At 47.0% G+C, this 24335-nt stretch overlaps 1 protein-coding gene and 2 non-coding genes across 3 annotated transcripts; 1 reads left to right on the forward strand and 2 right to left on the reverse strand.

Moving 5' to 3' along the window:
- Positions 1 to 783: 783 nt before the first annotated feature.
- Trim27 (tripartite motif containing 27) lies at positions 784 to 14044 on the reverse strand. The gene is made up of 8 exons (XM_052156884.1): positions 13310 to 14044; positions 12089 to 12184; positions 10181 to 10411; positions 6582 to 6604; positions 3643 to 3758; positions 3495 to 3527; positions 2375 to 2401; positions 784 to 1619 (listed from the first exon to the last, which is right to left on the reverse strand). Exons 1-8 carry the CDS (start codon positions 13727 to 13729, stop codon positions 1024 to 1026), a joined length of 1542 nt encoding a protein of 513 aa, XP_052012844.1. The 5' UTR covers positions 13730 to 14044; the 3' UTR covers positions 784 to 1023.
- Positions 14045 to 22972: 8928 nt separating this feature from the next.
- Positions 22973 to 23077, forward strand: Trnal-caa (transfer RNA leucine (anticodon CAA)). Its single transcript has 2 exons — positions 22973 to 23010; positions 23033 to 23077. It is a non-coding gene; the product is annotated as a tRNA-Leu (tRNA).
- A 408-nt stretch (positions 23078 to 23485) lies between these two features.
- Trnaq-cug (transfer RNA glutamine (anticodon CUG)) lies at positions 23486 to 23557 on the reverse strand. The gene has a single exon. It is a non-coding gene; the product is annotated as a tRNA-Gln (tRNA).
- Positions 23558 to 24335: the final 778 nt, after the last annotated feature.

The raw sequence follows: 24335 nt of genomic DNA on the forward strand, positions 1-24335 counted from the left end.
ATGGTCCAGAAATGTCTTAGTTTGTTCTCCATTGCTGACCAAAAAGCATCTTAGGGAGGGAAAGGGTTTATTTGGATTACACTTCCACATTATAGCCCATCAGTGAGTGATAGAGCTGGAACCTAGAGGCAGGAACTGAAGAATTACCAGAGGATCACTGGATTGCTTATTTTAAGTAGCCCAGGACCAAGATGCAGTCTTGCCTTCTCTGGATCACTGCTTCAGATGCTGACCCTGAGGAAATACTTCCCAGATTTCACCTCAAGAGTGCTGGCATTTTGTTATTTAGTGGATCCTTTAGCCCCAGATAACCAGCACTGACTGTTGCAGAAAAACAAGTTGCACTTCAGTGGTATTGGCTTCTTGTTATTCAGCCAATTCTTTAGCCCTAGCTGTGCAGAAACCATACATTCTTAATTCAAATGTTTTATAAAATTACCCATAGTCTTTGCTCCCCCCTGAAAGTTAGGTCTCTATCATCTGCACTTCTCTCAACACTCTTAATTTCCAAACCAAAGTTACGAACGCTTCCAAAATCCTTTCCAAAACAAGGTCAAGTTTATCATAGCAATCTTATCAATCTTTTAAGTTGCTTCTCTATTGCTAGGATAAACACTAACCAAGAGCAACTTGGGGAGGAAAGGCTTTATTTGGCCTATACTTCCATATTGTGATCCACATTGAGAAGCCAGGACAGGAATCTGGAAAGTGGCTCTCCAAATACAAATCCTATCCATATTCTTTTATGTACTTCAATCATGTGTCAAACAAAAACAAAACATGTGAAACACAGAGGAAGAATCTGGTTTTTATTTCTGGGAAATAGCAATACTTTTCATTACATCTCACAATCTGCAAGGGAAGGGAAAGTGCAGGAGAGACCATGAGTGGACACCTTGTCTCTCACTGTAGGGCGAGGAACCGACAGGGATGCCCAGCTGTGATGGACAGGAATCAAGACACGACCCCTGGTGCCTGGGGGAGGATTACAGGCAACAGCACTTGTGGTCTAAGTTCACTTCCTCAGGGAGAGGTCTCCATGGAATGACCATGATTCCCCACATGGCCAGAAAACCCATCAATCCCACTCATGGGGCAGATGATCAAAGGAGCTGCGCTCTTCCCTCCCGAGTAACTGAGGCTGAAGTAGGGCCGGACTGGCCCACAGAAGGTAGCGTGAGAGAAGGTAAAGGTATGGCATCTCTCTGTCACATTGTAGAAGGAAACCTCGCCAGCATCATAGTCCAAGAAAATCCCTACCCTCTGGAGAGGGGTCCGCAGGGGGAGTGCAGTCATTGGGGATGTAAGCGCCCAATATTCTTTCCCATACCACAACGACACTGCCCAGAATCCATTCTGGGGGGCTGAGGTCACCCCACCTTTTCTGCACACCGAGTCTTCACAGACGCCTATGGTCCACTTGGCTTTATCTCCCACTTCTACCTCCCAGTAATGTCTTCCAGCAATGAAACACGGAGAGCCCAAGACACAGGGAAACAGATTGAACCGCTCAGGGTTGTCTGGAAGATCCTGCTGGAGGTAACTGTACCGTACTTGCCGAAGATTATCGGATAGAATCAGGCTGGGGTAGGCGGTGTCTGGGTCCAGGGTCACATCAACTGTAGAAACAAAAGGGGAGGTCAGCTGAGAGCCGGAAGACCACTCAAGACCACCTGGCATTTCACCTCCTTCCCCAGAACACAGCAAGATGCCCACCAGAGGCTGTATAATTATATGATCAAGCACACTGCAAAATGCATATTTAAAAAATTACTGTTGGAACTAAGCATGGAGGCACACGTGGAGACTGAGGTAGGAGTATCTTCAGGAGTTCCAGACCGGCCTATGCTGCATGGCCAGTGTTCTATAGCAAGACCCTGTCTCAGAACCTAAAAATTTGTTAGATTAGCTGATTGCCTCTGTGTGAATGACAGTTGTAAACTTTAGTCCCCATTCTTTTTCTCACATCTAGAGCTCAACCTCCTTTGTAGACTTCTTTTAAAACTTCTTTACATATGTCTAATTTCTAAATTTGAAAACTCTGGTGGTCAATAGCTTTAGCTAAAGCTTAATATTACCACCTTTCAAATCATTCTTGTATCTTTTGCCTTGAACATCCACTCTACTCAAGTTTTCCCTTATCTTTTTTGAGATGGAATCTATGCAGATTAACTATGCAACAAAAAAAACAGACCTTAAACTCCTGATGTCCCTGCCTTAGATCCCTAGCTATTGGGCTTCTGGCTGTATGATGTCTTGTACATATGCAACTAAAGGATTCAAACATGAGGCAGTCTCAAAGCACTTAAAATTGTGGTTAGGCTCACAGGGTTTTTAATCCTTTCTTCGACATGGCTTGTCTTTGAGCACCTACCTGAGTATAACTGAGCCTCTCTCAACTCTGAAAGACAAGAAAGAAAAGAAGTTATTGAACCAGTGTCTTTCTAGGAAACATGTTAAGTAAAAAAATCATATAAAGCAGTGGAATCCACTAGCAATCCAGAGCACCTGTGTCAACTGGGTACTGAGTTCTTCATTCAACGTTAGGATTCCATACCTGCCTATCTGCCCAGGATTTTCTCTTTTAAAAAGACAGTTACTCTGTAACTCAGGCTGACCTGAAACTCACTCTATGGCCCAGGCTGGCTTCACACTCATGGCGGTCACCGCTCACCGCTGATCAGCTGTGAAGTACTAGGTCTACAGGCATGCACCGCTATGCTTTGCACATGCAAGGATTTGTAGGGTTCGGGGGTTTGGGAGCCTTGGCTATACAGATAACATGTGTGAACTTGTAAAACATGGTATCAGACTGAGCCAAGATCAAGAATTCCACCCTCCATAGAGTCACTGGATTCTGCAAAGGCAAAAAGTTCAAATGCATGACATATATATATATATATATATATAACTCTGAACTTGTACGAACCATCTTTGCTGCAGAGGCTGGGTGGCTCAAATGACACCCACTGCCATCATTAATTTATGTGGGGTTTCTAGCTGGCCAAGGATTTCACACAAGTCTTTGAAGTGGCAAAGGAAGAGGAAGAGAAATAAACAGAATCAGATCAAGGAATGCCACTTCCAGTTACTAGCCACTGAACTAAATGTAGCTGTGGAGTATGGATATGGTGCTAAACCTGTAACCCCAGAGGCTGAAGGCCTGAGGCAGGAGACTGGTGAGTAATAGGCTAGGCTGGGCTACACATTATGACTGCCTCAACCAAACCCATACTAAAGCAACGGTGTCAAGAAGTAGGGAAGCATGTGGATGATGTGTGTGTGTGTGATCACAAGTCTCATTACACACGTGGAGTCTGTCCTCTCCTTACACCTTTATGTAGGTTCCAAGTACCAGACTCAGGTGGATAGGTTTGTCCAGTAAGTGACGTCACTTACTGAGCCATCTTGCTGACACCCCCTGGACTATCTATGTACTCAGCTTCTTCCCAAGAAACTTGAAATATCAAAGCTCAGTAAATAGGTAAATTTACCTTGGATCTTCTCCATGTCTGACTGCATTTTTTCTGAAAACAAAAAAGAGATTTGGTTTATGACTCTAACTGGTTGGAAAATGCATCCTGAGATGACAATAATACCCTCACACTCAGAATATAAACCCACTTCCTCTCCTCACATTACCTGTGAACTGTTTTAGACTTTCTGTCAAAAACAGACATTTCTGGGCAAAAATATGGATTTTCTCTTGCAGATCTGGAGGTGTAATCCAGGGCTCAGGGATCCTGATTCTTTCAGCCCTAAAATAAAACAAATTTATAGATTGTAACAATACATCCTTCCCCTCAACTCTTCAACCTTTTTGAGGACCGGGGTAGGCCAGGTAACCTGTCCAACACAAGCAGGCAGTCTTCAGAACTAGCTAGCACAGCGTTTACAACTTTCCTTAAATGGCAGTGAGAGATAACCTTATTCACTGCCCCCTCTCCCAGGGCACTAGCTCACAGCTTTGCACATCGCAAGTCCTCAGTGGGTGTGCTGGCTCCTCCTGGCAATATCAGCAACACCCAGGAGGCAGGAACATAAAGAGCACTGCTCGTCCCAGGCCATCTAGGGCTACTTAGTGAGATTCTGCCCCCCAAACCTTCAAAACGAAGGAAACAGATAGAAAAGCAAGTCTGCAAAATTAAGATGAATTATGAGGCTGTCCTTGCCAGGAAGCAAAGTTTCCATGATAAAAGCCATTGGTATTTATCGTGAGTAATTATCCAGAATATTCAGGTTCTCAAACAGAGAATGCCATCTTTAGACAAGAGACACTGTACGAGGACTAAGACACAATTTCCTAACCACTAAAATGGGACGCACAGCAAAGATTTGGCTTCTCCCATCTTCCACACACTGCAGCTCATCGCCAGCCCATCTTCCACCTTATGACTGAGTTGCATGAGAGATTAAGCATCTAATGGAATAGGGTCAGGAAAGAAGTACCTAGAGGATCCCCCAAACCCACACTGTAGAAAAAGAACCAATTCCCTGACCACACAAGATATCCCGTCCTCTCTGCATTTTGTGGTGTGTGCTCATGGATCATGTGAGATCACATATACACACAAACACACGAATGCAGTAATTCTTTAAATTTGCATAGACCTTATTGGCAGATCAGCTGCCAATAGTTGTCTTGGTTTAAACAACCAAGGCATGGCATAATGTGACAAAAAAGTCTTTGGAGATCACTGGAGTCATCACCATACCAGCAATTTAACTACACATTTCTTATAAAAATGTGTAGTATGCTTAAACTTCATGTCAATGAAACTTTTGACCTCAGAACTCATACAGTCAAACCTATTCTTAAAAAAATACTCATAGGATGGGTGATGGTGGTGTATGCTTTTAAACCCAGAGCTCAGCAGGCCAGCCTGGTCTACAGAGTGATGTGTGTATCTGTATGTGTGCCACATATTTGAGTGCCTGTGGATGCTAGACCCTTTGGATCTGGAAATAGGCAACTTACGGCTGGATGCTGTGAAACAAACTTGAGTCTGTGTAAGAGTAGCAAGAGCTCTTAACTGCTGAGATATAGTTCTGTGGTCCCCAAACCTAATCTTTACAGATTTCTAGGATCTGAGATAGTGACCCCCATGGAAGGTTGATGGCTTGCCATCTGAGCCCTGCATCAAAAAACAGAAAATAGGGCTGGAGAGGTGGCTGAGTGGTTAAGAGCACTGACTGCTCTTCCAGAGGTCCCGAGTTAAATTTCCAGCAACCACATGGTGGCTCACAACCATCTGTAATGGGATCTGATGCCCTCTTCTGGTGTGTCTGAAGACAGCTGTGTACGCATATACATTAAATAAGTAAATAATAGAAAAAAAAAAACCAAACAGAAATTATGAGTGGGGGATGGGGGATATGAATTAGCAGTAGAGTGCATTCCTGGCACATGAAAGGCCCTGAGTTAGATACCTAGTACTGCAGAAGAGGGAAAACAAAACAAGCACAAAACTGGGCATGATAGCTCACACATGTAATTTCAGTGCAAGAAGCAGGGGCAGGTTTGAAGACCAGGCTATTACAAAAGACCTTGTCTCAGAACAAAGCACCCACATTTAGCAGTCTTACTTTTGTGGAAACATGACTGGGAATGCTACAACTTCTAATTCCTCTCCATCCTAGTATAACTGAGGACCAGTTACCTGCATCCATCTCCCAGTCAACACATCAAACTGTATTATTTCCCTTTGAAGTATTTTAATTGTCTTCCAAATTCAGCTCCCTCAACATTAGCCTCATGTTTGAAGGTGCTGACACTTTCAACACCATCTATCTCCCCAAAGCCCGAGCATCCAACTTGCAGCTACATTTGTTGCCTTCTTGCCTGCTCCAAACCCTCCTTCTTTCTTCTGGTCTGACCTCTCTCCTCTCTTCCCTCCATTTCTGATGCTGACCATCAAATCCCAGCCCCGTTTACAGCAAGCACACACCATACCACTAAAGTTCTCGATCACTTGATGGCACAGTAGAGAAAAGGCTACAGCTGGAATTCATACGACCCACCAACAACCAACAACTCCAAGTTGGTCTCGCCTCCCTTGGTTCTTATCACATTAAAGATTAAGATAACATAATGGGGAAGACTCTGAAATTTGCAGGAAGCAAGAGTCATAACTGCTCCTGTACTCTTGTCAAGCTCTGGAGGTGTCCCCACACCCAAACCCTAGCAGCACCCTCACAAGGGAACTCTCCCACACCAACACTAAATTGTCAAAAAGTTCCAAAGTGAGTTCTTTTGGGACAGGGTTTAGGGTTTCTTTGTTTGGTCCTGGCTGTTCTGGAACTCACTACATAGACAAGGCTGACCCCAAACTCAAGAAAGATCTGCCTGCTCCTGCCTCTGCCTCCTAAGAGGTGGGATTAGAAGTGTGCTCCATTAGGCTCAATCATGTTCTAAAGTTCCACTGAGGAACTAAGGTTCCTTTAGTTTTCTGAAGGATAGAGACTCCTTTCAGGCCGACTCAGTAAGCCATCTGCTGCTCAGGCACTAGTCTCCAATGGGGACTTACAAACACAAGAGCTGAGACAGTCTTAGTTTATATCACAAGGACAGAGAACTATACCTGCTCAGTGTGTCTCCAATGTCCTGTAAGAAAAAGAGAGAGAAAAACCATGAGATGATATGCACAATCTGAGTTTTCTTCCAAAAGTTTACTGAAAACCCAGCTATGGGCCTGGCCCGCCCTCTCAGGGACACCACAGAGAAGATTAGTTAGGACATAATCCAACCTCAAGGGCGTAGACCTCAGGCACCTGCATGCGCAGTATACTTACAGAAAAGTGAGATAACCACAAATCACAACTAACTCCTGTTGACGTTCCCCATTTAGCACCTTACTGTTGTATGCATCTAATTTTCAATTTCCTTCTCTCTCTTAACCCCCATCTCATTTGCCCTTTGCCCTATCTATAATTTTGTTTCCTTTGCAAAACTAGCTCATACATGTGTTCTCCAACTTTTTCCCTCCCAAAGTGTCACACTCTATTATCATTTTAAAATTTAATGTGTGTGTGCGTATTGTGTGTACAAAGAGCCTAGAAGAACTCAGTGGATCCCTGGAATTGAAGGTGCCGGCAGCTATGCGCCAGCTCATCCGGGTGCTAAGAACTGAACTCATGTCTCCTAGAAGAGCAGGAAGCACCCAACCACTGAGCTAGAGTTCTGGACCCATACTTATTTTACATTTGCCTTTTTCCACTTAGCTGTGCATATTAGAAACCATCCATTAGTTTATAGGCCCTCTTGAAACAAGATATTACTATGTCTAGCCCTGGCTGGCCTGAAACTGGCTATGCAGACCAGGCTAGATTATTATATTGATTCCTTACCTTGGTCTATACAACACCCCCCACCCTTACACACACACACACACACACACACACACACACAGTTGAAGCAATCACTTTGCGATGTACTTTCATTCGTGGTCTGACAACTTCCGATTCCCACCACAGAACACTTTGCTCCTCTATCTGGTACGGGACGCCCCAGTGTAGCTTTAGTGTGTGCTTCCTCCTTTTGTAAATGCTGGCCTATGTGCTTACACCCATGGGCCAGCTTTCGCTTCCGCAGCTTGTCTCTTGTGAGTTTTGCTCATTTTCTCACAGGATATTCTTGCAGCTTTTTTATCCTCAGACAAGGTCTCATGTGGTCCAGTAAGGCTTAAACTCCTGATCCTCCAACCTCTTCTTCCCAAGTGACAGGGCTACTCTGTAGCCCAGCTTGGCCTTGAACTCACAGCAATTCAGAGTCAGCCTCATAAATGTTAGGAAGATGAGTATGAGCCACCACCAGGTCCTCCCTCCTGCAATCTTAGGACAATGTTGTCTCTTATCTAATTCAAGTAGTTAAAAGTTCCAATAAACTTTAAACAGCTTGCAACTTTAGCACTTGGGAAATGAGGTAGAAACTAAATTCAAGGCTAACCTGGGTTATGTGAGACTCCATCTCACAAAACTGAAAAAGTGTACAGAGGTAGGTAGTGCACATTTTGCCTTTTTTCCTGACCTCTGTGCAGTATGCTTTTCCAAAGACCTAAACTCTAAGAGTCCTGGATAGGCAGGTCTTCTCTGCTGATTGAGTCTTTGCACACTCCCACCATCCAGCTTCAATGTCACGACTCACATAGTAAGTAGTAAATATTCTCACATGTTGGATGTAGTGGTACTGGCAGTAAACTGTAGTCTTTTGGAGGTCAAAGCAGGAACATACAAGTTTGAAGCCAGCTTAGACAACACAGCAAACCTTTGTCTCAAAGACAAATCTAAACAAAACCCCATTATAATCCCCCAAACACACTGGATGGACAGCCAGGGATACAGTGTAAAACCTTGTCTAAAACAGAGTAGGATTTTCTTACAATATAGTATCACTACGCTATAAAAAGAAATAAGTTATTAAAATGCCATTTCTATGGTATAGAAATGACATTTATTTTGAAATGGTGAAAGTTATATTTTCATGCAAAAAACATCCCAGCCTGAGTAGGCTCAATTTTGTTTCTCAGTGCTTACAGAACAGTGAGCACCCTGAAGGATAAACATAGAGGAGTGGGGGGAGGGGCAAGCAGTGGTGGAAGGAGACTGATCCCAAATAGCTAGCTGTCCTCTCATCTCCACCCACGCAAATGCACACCAACCCCCACCATCACACCCACCACCCACCACCAACCCTACCCTGCTGCCAGTTTCTGGCACACACCAGTTTCTCTCCACAACAGAAGACCCACTATTCCATCCCTACCCTTCCTAGGAGCACTTACTTCTGATGTCCCACCATTTCTGCTAGTGTCCACATGTTCTCTCTCTCCCCGCAACCGCGATCCTTATCAGACACCCTCCCTACACTTTCAAAATGTTTAGTCCTTTACGCATTCCCTCCAGATAAAGGGTACAGCCATCGCCCCATCTCTAAGTCTTCCATCATCACCTTTCCATCGGTCCTCTACCCTGACACTTTCCATTCACTCCACCTGGTTAACTTTCAACTCTAGCATGGTTCTTTGTCTGTTGTACATCAATGGTAATGACAGTTTTAAACCAGTTTGGCTCTGGTATTGTTTAGCATCAACCACATCAAGACTGTCATCTACTCCTACCACCCTGGTCATTCTGACTCACATGCCAACAGTCCCCCTTTCCAAGCCTCCCTTCTCTCTAGCAATAAAACAAGTGATGTTTATCAAGCCTTAAACTACCTTCCCCTGTGTTAAAACAGGTTAGCAAGCTTTTTCTTAGAGTTAAAAGTTTAGGCTCTGTAATCTACACACATTCATCACTGCTGACGTGATAGAGAAGCAGTAACGAATGTTATGTGCATGATTATATATGACAAAAACATATAGATATCTAATCTCAGCTTCATATAATTCCACCTTGATGAAAAGCCTTCTCACCTTTCCCAAAGGTCTTAAAATAGTAAAACCCTACTTAGATACAAGCAGCAACAGAAATGAATGGCAGGCCGCAAGTTGCTCACTACTGTAGTACCTCGCAATCCCTTTCCAATGGCACTCAGTAAAACACAACAAGGAAAGCTTATTCACCCATCACTAAGTTCCCTCCATGGTACTTAAGCCAATGAAGACAGAGGTCAGGCAGCAGCGCATCTGCGGTGGTCTGGCCCTGGGAGAGCATTTGGCTTCCCTCCAGCACAGGTCAGTTATAGCAACATGCAGGCTAACTACCAGTTCTCCACTCAATGTCTTTGGCTATGGTTAAAATACAAGCATATATTAAAATTACCAGATGATGAAAAGGTCTCGAATGACCCGAGGCCCAAACGCTTTATTACACATAACCTATTCGGAGCAAATGAGATTAATGGGGCCGAGACTGCAAAGGGAAGTGCAGGAAAGGCCCAAGGACTAGGTTTTGCTTTTGCCTCTTCCATGACACAATGCAACTGAAGAACTAACCACAATTTCTAGTATACTGGTTTTCCTTCCAAAATGCTTAACACTTCAGCAGTTAAAAAGGACACACACAGGAGGGGCTGGAGAGATAGATGGCTCAGTTGGTTAAGAGCACTTGACTGCTCCTCTAGAAATCCCGAGTGGGGTCTGGTGTCCTCTTCTGGAGTGTCTGAAGAGAACTACAGAAGCATGAATGCTGCCTGACTGAGCCCACCCACCCAGCGGCCCTGCAGCGCTCTCCTGGTCACCTGCAAGAGCTCCCTCGTGGGCTGCTGCTGCTTCTCCTCCAGCTGGGCAATCAGGCCGCTGAGGTGGGAGATGTTGCAGGAGAACTGGGTGATGGCACCGTTGATGCTGTTGTAGATGGCCAGGTCCAGCTCCTCAAGACGAGCCAACAGGCGGTACTCATGCTCCTTCAAGGAGTGATACAGCTGCTCAAACTCCCAAACAATCTTCTCCCTCTCCATCTGGGTCAGGCTCTGTAAATGACAAGCAAAGGTAAGAATAGGAAAGGCTCACTCTCTGCTAGAACCCTTCAAAATAATCCCCATGACTTAACTCCAAGGCCTCCCCATTTCAAATTACACTAAAACAGACACTGTGCTCACCCACCCACTTTCCAGTCTTTACACACCAGACACAAGATGACCATGAACTGAATTACTTCAAATATTTAACAGTCAGTCCCTGACCTTAAGGGGCTTAGTCAAATCAGAGTCAGATTCAGGATGGGTAAAGACAGTGAGAGAAACTCAACGGTCTTCCTAAAATCCATGTTCACACAGGGTCTTGTAGAATGTCATGTAAGCATGAACTAGACAGGCTTTCTAGGCGAGCGAATGGCACGCACAGTGAGGAGAGGGCCATCGTCCTACACGACTGGGGCCCACGGACACCTCGCTGGCAGACTGAGTCATCAGTCACATACAAGTGTCAGGTTAGGTGTGCGCTCTGTGGACGTGACCCGGTATGATCAAGCACAAGGTTCCTGGACTCATTTATTTGGTCTCAGTAAGTGATTTCTTGGGGCGTGCCTATGGGTTCCTCTCCACACAACGTCTCTACTCGAGTTTGTCCATCTTTCCTTCATTTCTAATTCCTCCGGGCCTGTATTCCTAGCACTTGGAAGGCAGACGTGGGAAGACTGAAACTTCAAGGTCACCCTTAACTTTATAATGAATTTGAGATCAACTTGGGCTATGTGAGCCCTCATCTCAAAAAACCTGAAGTTCTAACTAAGAAATTATACACCAAATGTGGCCGTGCATACCTGTAACCCCAGCACTTGGGGAGACTATGGCAGGAATATGGAGAATTCAAATCCATCCTGGCTACATAGTGAAACTATTTCTAAATAAACAAATGGTTAGCAGAATGGCTCTAGAGCATTCAAGAAACATTTTACTTGAGTCTAGCAAAAGCCACTCATTTATGTAATAGACATGGCTGTCTCTAAAAGAGATCCAATAACTGAGGTGGTGTGATATACCTTCCGTAGACTAACAAAGCTAAAAATACTCATTACTGGCCCTTTTCAGAAAGTTTGCTAAAATCTGACCTGAACTCAACTGCTCGGACTTTTTTTTTTAAGCTGGATTAAGTCTGTCAAAGGCATAAAACATACAATATAATCTTAGACAAAAATTAAAGCTAAAAATCAACTTACTCAGTGTATCCAAAGCAGTGTGACTGACACCCTGGCACAGGTGTTTCTCACTGCAAGCCACTTGGCAACCTTGACTCACTTCCTCACTGTCTCTGACTCAGCCCAAAAGGAACCATTTACCATTTCTGGGGAAGAGAGGGCAGCACTGGCTGCTGGAGACCCACAGGTTTCATCTGACCTCTCTATTCCAAGGCCCAGAAAGCCTGCACCACTCTATTTAACCAGGCTAGTGTCAGACCCAGGAAGCAGACCAAGGGTTCGGGATTCCCAGAGGCTCTCTCTCCCCCTGGACAAGGCTCCCAAAGCTGATACACGTATGTTTAAGTTCAGTCTACATAGGATCAGGGAGAAGTTTCTTCATCCCATTTTCAAGAAGTGGCAAGGCTGAGAATCCCCAGGGATTATCAGAGTAGTTTAGACACTTACTATCCCGATGCGACGCCCCCCGCCCGCCCGCCCGCCCCTGCAGGCTGGAGATCTGGCCCCTTACCAAGAGCTCAGCTCGAGCCTGCTCCCCCTGTGCCCGCCGTCTCTTCTTCAAGTCTTTCACTCTTCTTAGGTGGTCCAGCCGATTCTGGATTTGCTCCTGAGGAAAGTAAAATAGTCGGCCAGTTCAAGATTTTGCAGATCTCACCCTCAGAATAGTTCCTCTGCTTATCACATGCGAACCCAGACTATGGATGCTAAGGCTGGGCTCTGTCCTCAGACCACAGTGCCATTCTTGGGAAGGGCCCAAAGCACAGGGCCCACCCAGCACAGCAGTCTTAGCAGTTTGTTATTTAAACTCAAGCCACCTCCCAGTTCCTAGAAGCATAGGTTATGAGACACCTGGGTAAGGAGGCTCAAAAGGCAAATTACTCCTCAGATGAATACAGAAAAATGATTTATTTTCCTCATGCACAGAATCGGCAAACATTACTAAATTACAACTTATCTCCAGTGAGTGAAATGATACAGGTGACAGCTTTGTAAACGTGACTGACATTTGGATGAGCTCATATTTAAACAAATATAACTCTGTTGGGATATATATATATCCCTGCAGTGCTCAAAATAGACTCATTATCACTTCAGAGCTACTTTATATGTAACATTTTCGCATTAGTGTGTAGCTGTACCACTGTTTGTTTAATACTCCACAAAGGCCTCTCTTCAGGTCCTGTGAGTTCACTTCCTCTTCATAACAGTTATCTCCCGAGTCTGAGAGTGGCTAAAAGATTTACTCAAGCAGTCAAGAGCTCTGTTCACACTTCCATTAGGTTCTAAAACAGGTTACAGGGAAGCGCTGGGGACATAGATTAAGTGACAGGCATTGCTGGATGTGAATTCTGCCGGCCACCAGTGACTGTCTGGCTTGAGATCCTGGGCCAGAGCGAGTTCCAAGTGTCCAAGGCATAGCTATGGAAGTGGACGTGGCTCCATGTGCACCTCCTTTGTCAAGGGAGGGTCTCCGCGCGCCGTCCCAGCCGCGGCACGGCACGCGTAGTGGCAGTTACCAGGGGGCGCTCGGGGAAGGAGAAGGGGTAGGGATGGGGGTGGGGACGCTCCCGGCCCCGCCAGCCGCGGGCTCTCCTGAGTCTGAGCGCGGAGGCTCCGCAGCCGACAGGGAGGAAATGACGGCGGCGGTGGGCCCCACGTCCGGCTCGCCATTTTCTCGGCGGCAAACCAGGAAGCCCCCGGCTCGCCCCTTTGTCCGCGGGCCCGGCCCTACCTTGAAGCCCTCCACCGCCTCCTCCAGCGGGAGTACGCTGTGGCCGCGGTGCTCGCGCGAGCGGTCGCACACCACGCAGATGGGCATCTGGTCCTGCTCGCAGTACAGCTTCAGGGGCTCGCGGTGCTTCTCGCACACGCCCATCTCGCCGCCGGGCCCCGACGGCCGCTCGGTGCGCAGCTGCTTCACCAGCTGGGTCACGTTGGCCAGGTGCCGGTTGGGCCGCATGTGGCGCTGCGGGAAGGTCTCCCGACACTGCGGACACGACACGTTAGTCTCCGCGGCACCCCAGCAGCGGGCGAGGCACGCGCAACAGATGTTGTGGCCGCAGTCGAGCATCATGGGCTCCACGAAGTACTGAAGACACACGGGGCAGGTGGTCTCCTGCTGCAGGCACTCGGCCACGCTCCCGGAGGCCATGGCGCGAGCCGGCTGGGCCGCAGGGCATGAGCCCGGAGTCGAGCTCTGGCGGAGCCCGGCGCGCTCGCTCCGCTTCTCAGCTCCGGAGCGGGGCGGGGCCTCCGGCGCCGGGATCCCAGACGCACGCGGAGCTCTCGGGCGGCCGGACCCGTCCCCGCACAGCTGCACTTCACGGACGGCGTGGGAAGGCCTGGGCCCCAGAGCCCGGCCGAGAGCCGAGCAGAGGGGTGTCGGGAACCGGGCGCCGCGGGCTGGCTCACCGGGCAACGTGGCCGCGTCGGAAGGGATCCCGCGGCCGCGCAGACTCCTCACGGCCTAGCGGAAGAGGTGGGCCGGGGGCGGGGCCTGGCTTCCCGCGCCGCTCTCCTCTCGGGGCGGGAAGGAGGGGTTCCTCTGCGCTGTCCTGGATCACCGCTACCCAGTCCGCGAGTCGGCGGTGGCTGCCCCGTGCAGTGGGAGCAGGGTGTCCCCGGCAGTGGCGTCGGGACACTCGAGGCTTCTGTGGACCCGTAGTTTTTTGCTGGGTTTCCTCTTCGTGCCTAGACCTCGGCTCCTTTAAAAGTAAGATGGCTTTGCATAAATGCCGGAAAGCTGGGCGGAGACCAGCTAAGCCCCTCCCAGTGTGTGAAGCACTCTGAAACACACCCAACTCCAGGGGTTAACAATCGCTAGAAAAAGGGTTAATTATCAGCAACTTTTCTCAGTGGTAGAAATGAAGAAGCCCAGTTCTATTTCCACCCTAAAGTAGGTCGGCTTATCGTTCCGAGCCTCACTTCCTTCTCGCGTGAAATGGGGATTGATAGAATCCCGACCCGAGTGTTGACCAGACCCTGCTACCTACTGAAGTCCTCCCCCATCTCCCTAGCCTTGGGCTACTAGGGAGCCACCCCACCGAGAGCCCGCCCGTGAGTCCCTAACTTCTTAACAGGCTCCTCAGGTGCCCAGCTTCTCACTTGCTCAAGTTAGGTAGCCAGACCAGACGTGTCAAAGGGCTACTTGGCGACAGACACCCTTTTCTGTCTTCTTCCCTGCCACCTGCTGAGGATCCAACCTGGCTGTGGGTTCCTATGAGACCATCGAAGAAACAGCCCGGATTCTGCCACGTGGGCCTCATTCTCAGAACACTCCCCCTCCCCCACCCATCACCTCCGGCCTGGCCCCTGTGGAGCTGGGGCCAGAAATTCTAAATGTCCACGGTTGTGTTGTCCATCCGCCCATGGTGTTAATAACTCTTCTAATAAGTTCCCAGCAATCCGTTTCAGTGTCCTCCTTGAGCCCCCATACCCTATTGCTTTCAGGAATTTTCCCCATTTTTTGTTTAAAAAAAAAATCACTGCTTGAGCCATAGAGATCTTTATCCATTAGTTTAAATGAAGTTCCCCGTGCATCGAATGGCCTTGAGTAGAACCTAAAACTTGCTTGTTTCTGCCCAATCATGAGTCTTCAGATGACCTGAGGAGGTCTTGTAGCCTAGTTTCTTAGCACAGAATAGATTTGCAGTTGTGTGCGCTGCCACTTTTGCCACGGCCTTTCTTACTCTCTTACTCTGCTCTTGTGTTTGAGCAACGGGGAATTTCTGTACCCAGCGCCATCACTTCGTGGGATTCTGCTTGGTTCTTCCCCATGGGACAAGAAATCCCAGGTGCTAACAAGTCTTGCTCACCCAAGACTCCATTCTCCCAACTGCCCTTTGAAACTCCAGGCTCAAAAAAACCTCAGAACACTTCCACTAAAAGGTAGAATACTTGTCCTAGGCCGCACCGAAGTCTACACTGGTTCAAAACGGAAGCTGGAAGAATTGAAAGTCCCACTCTTATTCCAGAAGGAAGAAATCTGTTCTGCAAGCCGGCGTATAACTAAGAAATGCAGATAGCAGATATGTGTTCTTAGGTCAGCAGCTCTGGGGTTTCGCCTTGTCATCCACAGCTCATGCTGTCCTGCCTCTTTCCTAACCTCAAGGCAGCCTGCAAACAGGTAAGTAGGGTAAAGGTGGAGGAGGAGGTAGGGGAAAGGGAAGCTTCCTCTTCCGTGATTGCTGCTGGCCCTCCTTTGCTGCTGGCCCTCCTTTCCCAGGTGATGGCGGTTTTCTCTGTATCAGCTAAATTCGGGAGGCTTGTTGTGAGCTTTATGGCTTAGCTGCCTTCTCATTTCCAGTGTTCTCAGTGTTGGAGACCAAACCCAGGGCAGTAAGCTAGGCAAGTCCTCGTCCACAGTCCTGTCCTCTCAGTTTTAATGTTTGTTCCTCCAACTTGACCTGAATTATTGCAATACCTTATCTGTTTGCAAATTATTTGGAAATGATTCAGTAGTTAAATGAATGAAATTACTGCTATGAATTTTGTTTCCAGCCCCCTCCCCCCCCCCCCCCCCCCCCCGTTTTTTGAGTATCAACTGTGGTTGTCAGAGAAACCCTGCTGCTAAGGTCAATGTCTGACATTACCAAAAAACCCGGAACTTGGTGCAAAATGGTGGACTCCCTTTGTCAGCAGAGCTTCTGCTTGTTTGGGAGTTTAGAAAACACCCCCCACCCCCACACCGTCTACCTTAGAAAACACCTCCCACCCCCCACACCATCTACCTGAAGAATGTCACGTAGCTTGATGAGATTACAGGTTCATCTTCCTCCAGTAAAAACCTGTCCAGCAAGCACGTGAGAGTCCTGGAATGCTTCCCCATGCTAATGAGGCATCTCAGTACCTTAGCCTTCGGTCAATGACCTTTGGCCATCCTAGATGTTCCTACCTCCTTCCCGAAAGCTCTAGAACCTTCGGTTTATCTTGAATAAAGTTGATCTGTCTCCCCAGAGCTTTTCCTGGAGTGTCATTTCCATTTCTATTTACAGGCCTTCGGAAACCCTGTTCATAGACTCTGCCCACTTTGTCCTGGTGGGCTGGTGGAGAATGACCCTAGGGAAACCCACCAATGGTACCAAGGATAACTTTTATACACTTATGGGAACAAAATAACAATTCTGAATTGCTTAATCATCTGATAGGAGATGAGTAAATATCCTTAATATGTGGAAGACTTAAAAAACAAAATTAACATTCATGCAACCCAGAGCTCAATACAACAAGAAAACGAAACTTAAAAAAAAAAATGGTCAAATGAAGTGAAAATACCATTCTGAAAAGAAGTAAAAATGCCCAGTGTTCGTGAGTGTGCACACACGTGTGCGCACACACATACACAACACACTAATCAACACACACACACAAAACACACTAGTCAACATCTTTAGCCACTAAAGAAATAGAAATACTAGGTTCCACCTCCTACCGATCATAATGGCTGTCATTAACGCTAAGCAACAGCAAATATTGGCAAGGGATTAAGATGGTGTCTATACACTAATGGCCAGATTGCTGATGGTTGTTAATGTTCCCCTTCCTCTCGATCTACAGTGCAACCTGCTCCTGGGTGTAATCAAGCAGAATGCATGGAGAGGATATCTATGCTTACTGATGCACCATTCATGATAGCCAAGACAGTAAATCAGTCTAGGTGTCCACCAAGAGACGAATAGCTGATGTGATCCATATACACAACAGATTTCGATTCAGCCATAAAGAAGAACGAAATTAAAGGTTATAAGCCAGACTCAAAAGATGTATCACGTGCTTTCTCTTGTAAGTGGAGACTAAGTTTTTAAAAAGTGAAATGTGTCTGGGAGAAGGTAGGTAAAGGCTCTTGCCATGAAAATTTGGCAACCTGAGAGTGATGTTTTGAATGAGATGCCCCCCATAGACTCGTGTATTTGAAGACTTGATCCCCAGTTGGTGCTGTGTGGGACAGGCTTAGGAGGTGCGTCCTTGTTGGAGGAGGTGTGTCACTAGAGGCTGGATTTGAGAGTTTAAAGACTTGGGCCGTTTGCAGTTGCTCTTTCTTTGGGGTTGGGCTGTAAGCCGTCAGCATCTTTCTCTGTTTGCTTCCCTGTTGTCCACACCATCAAGGACACTAAGCCTTGGCAACCATTAAGCATAAATGAACTCTTTCTTCTGTACATTGCCTTGGCTATAGAGTTTTATCACAGCAACAGAAAACTAATACAGTTAGTTTGATCCCTGTAACTCACATGAAGCAAAATAAAACATGAAAAATAGGACTTGGGAGGCAGAGGTGAGTGGATCTCTGTGTTTGAGGCTAGCCTGTTTTATATAGTGGGTTCCAAGATAGAGCTACGTAGTGAGCATCTGTCTAAAAAGAAAGGAAGGAAGGAAGGAAGGAAGGAAGAAAATACAGAGAGAAGAATAGGAACTGATAGATGGTAATGATATGAACATGATCATATTTGATACACAGGTATACACATCTGAAAATAACATTATGAAACCTGTTATTTTGTGGAATAAATATATGCTAATTTAAATATGTACATCAAATGTGTGAGATATGAAAAGGGACTGTTTGGAAGGAGGAAGTAGATCAACAGAGGGGCGAGGTGGTGACGGTAATGGGAAGAATATAAACCAATGGGGTTTAAACTGGTATGAAATTTTTTTTTTTTTTTTTTTTTGTGACAGGGATTCTCTGTGTAGCCCTGGGTGTCCTGGAACTCTGTAGACCAGGCTGGCCTCGAACTCAGAAATCCGCCTGCCTCTGCCTCCCAGAGTGCTGGGATTACAGGCGTGCACCACCACCGCCGCCCGGCTGAAAATCTTCTAATCGGTTGTTTTGTGCAGTTAACATACACTAATAATAAAAATGTTCCCATGCTCATAAAATTACTTCTTGGAAGGAAAGATGGATAATAGACAAATCAAGAACTCCAGGTGCTGGGAACAGAGCCAAATGGTGAATCACTTACCTAGTGGGCTTGGTTCTAGAACTGAAGGGAAAAGCAGTAATAATAATATATCTAAAATGCACACACAAACACACACACACACACATGCTCATCAAGTCAGGCCTGACCTACACAGGCCTGCAATCCCAGTTACTTGGGAGACTGAGGCAGAAAGATCAAAAGTTTGAAACCAAACTTGGCAAGAGCTTAAGGTCAGTTTGAGCAACTTGGTGGGACCACTGAAGGAGAGGAGAAAGAGAGGGAGGGAGAGGGAGGGAGAGGTGGGGAGAGGGAAGAGAGGGAGATTAAAAACGTGTTGAGAGCCAGGCGGTGGTGGCGCATGCCTGTAAGAGGCAGAGGTAGGCGGATTTCTGAGTTCGAGGCCAGCCTGGTCTACAGAGTGAGTTCCAGGACAGCCAGGGCTATACAGAGAAACCCTGTCTTGAAAAAAACAAATCCAAAAAATCATAAATAAATAAGTAAATAAATAAATAAATAAAAACCATTGAGGCTATAGCTTAGTGATAGAGCATTTACTTAGCATGTGAAAGATCCCGAGTTCAAATCTCTACACTACGACTAAGTGTATATGTGTGTGTACGTGTGTGCACATGTGTGTAAATAAGAGCAAGGAGAGTGAGTGGGGTCGATTGAGGTACCATTTAACCCCCCTTTAAGGAATTGTTTGTTTTATGCGTCTGAGCATTTTGCCAGCATGTGTGCATATACACATACATCCCTGGGAAGTGGAGTTCCAGGTGGCTGGGAGCTGCCATGTGAGTGCTGGGAATCACACCTGCGTCCTCTGGAAGAGCAGCCAGTGCCCTAGCCACCGGATCATCGCGCCGTCCTCTTCATGGTAGTTTTGACATATGAAAATCATAGACAGAGCACTGGCCAGTAGTGTCGAGAGTGGAGGTAGAGAGGGAAGCGCAATGCCTGTGGTTTTGCCAGGGTGGCGTGGGATTCCTTGGCACAGCACAGTTTTGAATCTATATCGAGATTGTTCACACCATATTTATGTGTGAACTCAAAATGGCAGAGGGAGCACGGAAATAGCACAAATCTTTAAACTCTTAAACCTACCTCCAGTGATATACCTCCTCCAACAAGACCACACCTCTTTCCCCAAACAGTACCACCAACTGAAGACCAAATATTCAGTGTCTATGGGGAACATCTCATTCAAACCACCACACAAACAAAAATTTAAAACTGAGTTTTGTGACATATTTTCATGACATATATTTGAGGCAATATGTCAATTTAATTTTCCTACTCAGAAGCATCCTTTTTTAGACCTCATTATATAAAAAGTTTAAAGATTTTTTTTTTAAACATTAAAAAAAAAATTACACGTGGGCTGGTGAGATGACTCAGTGGTTAAGGGCACTCACTGGTCTTTCAGAGGTCCTGAGTTCAATTCCCAGCAACCACATGGTCGCTCACAACCATCTGTAATGGGATCTGATGCCCTCTTCTGGTGTGTCTGAAGGAAGTGATAGTGTGTGTGGTGTGCACATAAATGCACATGCCCTTGGAGGCCAGAGAGGGGGTGGGATGCCCGGAGAGAGAGGGGCGAGTAGTCTTGAGCATCCAAAGTAGGTGCTGGGAACTGAATCTGTTGCCTCTGGAAGAGCAGCCAGTGTTCTTAACTGCTGATTCATCTCTCTAACAACAACTAAAGAAAAACAGGCCATGAGTTTGAGAGAAAAGCAAGGGGCAGAGGGGCACATGGAGGAGAGGAAAGGGGACGATCGATTATAATCACAAAAAACAAAAATTATAAAAGTACATGCACTCATTAGTATTTACTTGTGTGTCAATGCTCCTCGTGAGCAGACACACACACACACACACACTCTGAGTCATCCTGAAGGCCCCCCGCTTAACCTATATGTACTGAACACACTTGAGAAACATGTCCCTGTGACTACAGAAATGACTTGAGACTGAGTATGAACTCTCAGGCAAAACTCCTAACTGGAAAGAAAAGGGTCAAAGACAGGATTAACCCAGCTCTCAAGAAATCCCATTTTCCTACAGACCCGGGAAAGTGCAGGCGTTTTTATTGAGTTGTTGCTGGGGTAAGGTTTTTAAGTCACTAGAATGGCTTTTTTTCCCCTCCAGGAAATATCTTAGCTATGATTTACAGAGATTTTCCCATTTAGGATGCAAATTAGTGGCAATTAGTTTGTCCTCAGAGACATCCGGACACGCGGCCTGTGTGTGGAGGGTTCTTGTCTTGTGGTTGCTGTGGTGAGACACGAGAGTGGGGGCAGGTACTGAAGAGGGGAACTTGTGGGTGACACGGTCTACGGATTAAAGGTGTGGAGTCTGCTGTCTCTTATCCCTCGAGTTCTCTTGTTGTGTTTGTTACTCTCTCTTCTATCACATGCTTTTATCAGCTTGCTAAAAATTCTCCAGAAACTTCCTGAGAAAGAGTACATGGAACATAAAATCTGAGTCTTGAAAATGTTTAGGGCTGGTAAGGTGTCTGTGGGTAGAGGTGCTTGCTTCCGTGCGCGGGTTGGGTTTGTGTGACCTGGATGATGGGACGAGGGCCCTGACTCTGCAAGATACCCTCGGACTTCCACGTGCACGGCATGGCTTCTGCCCCCTCCCTAAATAAAGAAACGTTATGAAAATGTCTGTTTACATTTAATCAATAGTTTGCCTTGGTGTAGACTTCTAGACGTGACTGATCATGACTTGTCATCCTGACTGCTTGGAAGGATGAGGCCTGAGGTCCAAGGTCCCGGAGCCCCTGAGTAACCGTGAGCTCCACGCTTGCCTGTGCGGCTTACTGAGGAGAATGAGTCAGGAGTGCTCCAGGGACGTGCCTGCCTGCCTGCGTGGCGAATCCCCAGGCTCTCCCCCAGGGCTCCATCAGCAGACCTCTCTGTGGATTTTTATTTTTTAATTTGTAAGCCATTGATTTCCTGTCCTCTAGTTTTCATTTTTGATGTATTAAGAAAAGGATAGCCAGGTGGTGGTGGTACACGCCTGTAATCCCAGCACTTGGGAGGCAGAGGCAGGCGGATCTGTGAGTTCGAGGCCAGCCTGGTCTACAGCGTAAGTTCCAGGACAGCCAGGGCTACACAGAGAAACCCTGTCTCGAAAAAAACCAAGAAAAACCCAAACAAAAAAACTGATCTGAATACTTTATCACTTTTGTGTTTGTTTCTTCTTTATTTACACAAATACTGATCTCTCCTGATAGTCCTGACAAACTTGCCTTGAAGGATGTACCCTTCCATCTGGAGATCTTCGGTCTGGAGAACGGCTCTCTTTTCTGGGATCCCCACCCCCTTCTTTCTCAGGAAGCCCCAGGTTTGAGGGCATACCTTCCACCAGACCTTAAAAACGGGCTTATCAGCTCTGTTGTTCATTTCCCCCACCCGTATTCTAGGAGATTTCTTCAGCTTTATTTTGTAACTTCAAAACACTTTCTGCAACTAAACTATTAACGACTTTCCTCCCTCTCTTTTACCTCCTGGAGGAGATGGTTCCAGTAACAACAACTCCAGGTTCCCGTGCTGTATTTGTCTTTTCCTAGGGCCTCCTCAATGCCCTGTTGTATTTACTTTTTTCTTTATTGTAGAAATGTCATCACAAACACCCGCTTTCCCTCGATTCTTGCTCATATTTAAGATCAGAGATGAAAACTCTGACTCTGGAGGCTGTATAACCCAGCGGTTCTTCGGAGTCGCGCTGATACCCAACCATTTCTTAGGAGTACTTCATTGTTGTCTGTTGTTCGATGTCGTCTGCTGTTACTATGATACCAGTTTCCAAAGATGGGCAGGTCGGCGTGTGCCTGGCCATGGCCTGCTCTGGAGTCTGTGGTAGCAAAGGGTTTGAGCTCTGTACTGACCTTTCCTTCCTTCGTCTCCCTCTTGGCTTTTTCCTCCCAATGTTTCTGCCCTTTAATTCTTGATCTTGCCACCTTTTCTTTTTCACACGTGCAGTCAGTCACTTTCATAGCCCGGGCTTCTGCCTCTCCGGCTTACACCGCAGCCAGTGTCATAAACTCCATTTCCGTGCTCATCCAGCCTGGGCTTCCGCTCCCCACCCCGCGAGCTCCGCTAACGGAGCCTTCGTTCACCGGCTCGGAACCGCTGGAGCCGCGCGCTCCGCCGGACCCGGGTGAAAGGCTCCGAGCCAGAACTGAGCTTGCAGGGTCCTCAGGACTCTGAACCCCGCCACACTCTGGAAGGACCAGGAACCGAGGCCACGAAGCTGGATTCCAGACAGGATTGGAGAAAACCAAACCACACCAAAACACAAGCTTTTTTTTTTCTTTTTATCCACGTTTCTGATTAGATAGAGAAGAATAATTTAGTTAACTTTGCAGGGAGTCGTGTTTCCATGCCATAACTAAAATCTAAAATACAGTTAAATGCGTACACATTTCTTGCAGTTGAAAGAATCATTAATTGTTGCATAAGCAGCTTGTCAGGGTGGCCGAGTGGTCTAAGGCGCCAGACTCAAGCATAGCTTCCTCGCTCTGAGGGTTCTGGTCTCCCCTGGAGGCGTGGGTTCGAATCCCACTCCTGACAGCAGTACTTTTCTTGCTTTGGCAGACATACACGTCTGTCCTTTCCCTTTTCTATGCTAGCTTACGCCAGATCTTCCGTAAAGCTTTTCCCACTGAAGCCCCAAAGTGCCTTTGCCACCAAGCACCAACGCACAAAACTGAGACCCCTGTGGGAGAACGGGCTCGTGGCAGCCATATACTACATGAACTGTTTCAAATTTTGCGCGAACGGTGTAGGAAATGTGCAACAAACTCCAGTGACACAGTTGACAGAGGAGTTGACTGAGTTGACCTTGAGCACGACCAAGGCCATCAAGAACTAAATGATGGAACACAGAAGGAACTATTCATTGCAGAGAATAAATGCAGGAATTTAATATAACAGTTCACCATGTGAAACAGGGCAAAGAAAGAAGAAAACAGAAGGCTTAGGTTCCACCGAGATTTGAACTCGGATCGCTGGATTCAGAGTCCAGAGTGCTAACCATTACACCATGGAACCACCCTGCCTCACTCCCTTGCCCCACTATCCTTCTGTAAATTCTGATTGGAAAAAAAAAAAGCTTATGGTAAGAGGACAGGAACCTGGGTGTTGTTTGAAATTGTTACAAACTTTTGTTTCATAGTAACAAGCTAGAAGTTTCCTTTCATTTTTCATGAATGGCTCAGCTGTGTCCTTGGTTCTTTTATTTATTTATTTATTTTCCTGTTGGGTTGTTCGTTGAGTTGTTTCTTTTTCTTTGTCCAATTAATTTTCTTGGTTAGCACGCAAATAAATGGGCCTAAGTGTGACGCATTCGTACAAGAGTCCTTGGAGTCGGTGCTCATTCCTGCTGCCTCCCCGCCCCCTTCTCTGCCCCGCCCCTCCTCTGCCCCGCCCCTCCTCCTCCGCCCCGCCCCCGCTTCCGCCCCGCCCCCGGTCTGCGCTCATTGCCGGCCTCCCGTCCTGGCCCCCGCTCTCTGCGAGCGCTCGCCCGGCTCACCGACGGAAGCGGCCGTGACTTTAACGGAACGCGCGCCCTCCGGACTGACCGGGCAGCACTGTCACTGCAGCCGCTCGCTTTCTCGGCAGAAAGCGTTCGTCTTCAGCCACTGGGCCACAGAAGCGGCCTCGCGGTCTGCAGCGCACGTCTCTTTCGTCTTCTCTGCACGCCGCAGGCCCCCTCTCTCCCCTGCCTCTCTCCCCCGCCCCCGGACCCCGCCGCCCTCTGCTCTCCTGCAGTGTAGACGCCCGTTCGCCCCCTCTCCGGAGCGCAGCCCGCCTTCCGAGTCCCCGCCGT

This window comes from Apodemus sylvaticus, chromosome 14 (genome assembly GCF_947179515.1).
Source record: "Apodemus sylvaticus chromosome 14, mApoSyl1.1, whole genome shotgun sequence".
Taxonomy (NCBI): Eukaryota; Metazoa; Chordata; class Mammalia; order Rodentia; family Muridae; genus Apodemus; species Apodemus sylvaticus.

Excerpts from the sequence above, each read along its gene's own strand:
- Trim27 (XM_052156884.1), bottom strand. The coding sequence starts at position 13,729 with ATGGCCTCCGGGAGCGTGGCCGAGTGCCTGCAGCAGGAGACCACCTGC. Across the intron at positions 3,528-3,642 it reads AAGTCTAAAACAGTTCACAG|AAAAAATGCAGTCAGACATG; the intron begins GTAATGTGAGGA and ends TTTTGTTTTCAG. Across the intron at positions 1,620-2,374 it reads AGAGGCTCAGTTATACTCAG|TTGATGTGACCCTGGACCCA; the intron begins GTAGGTGCTCAA and ends TTGTTTCTACAG.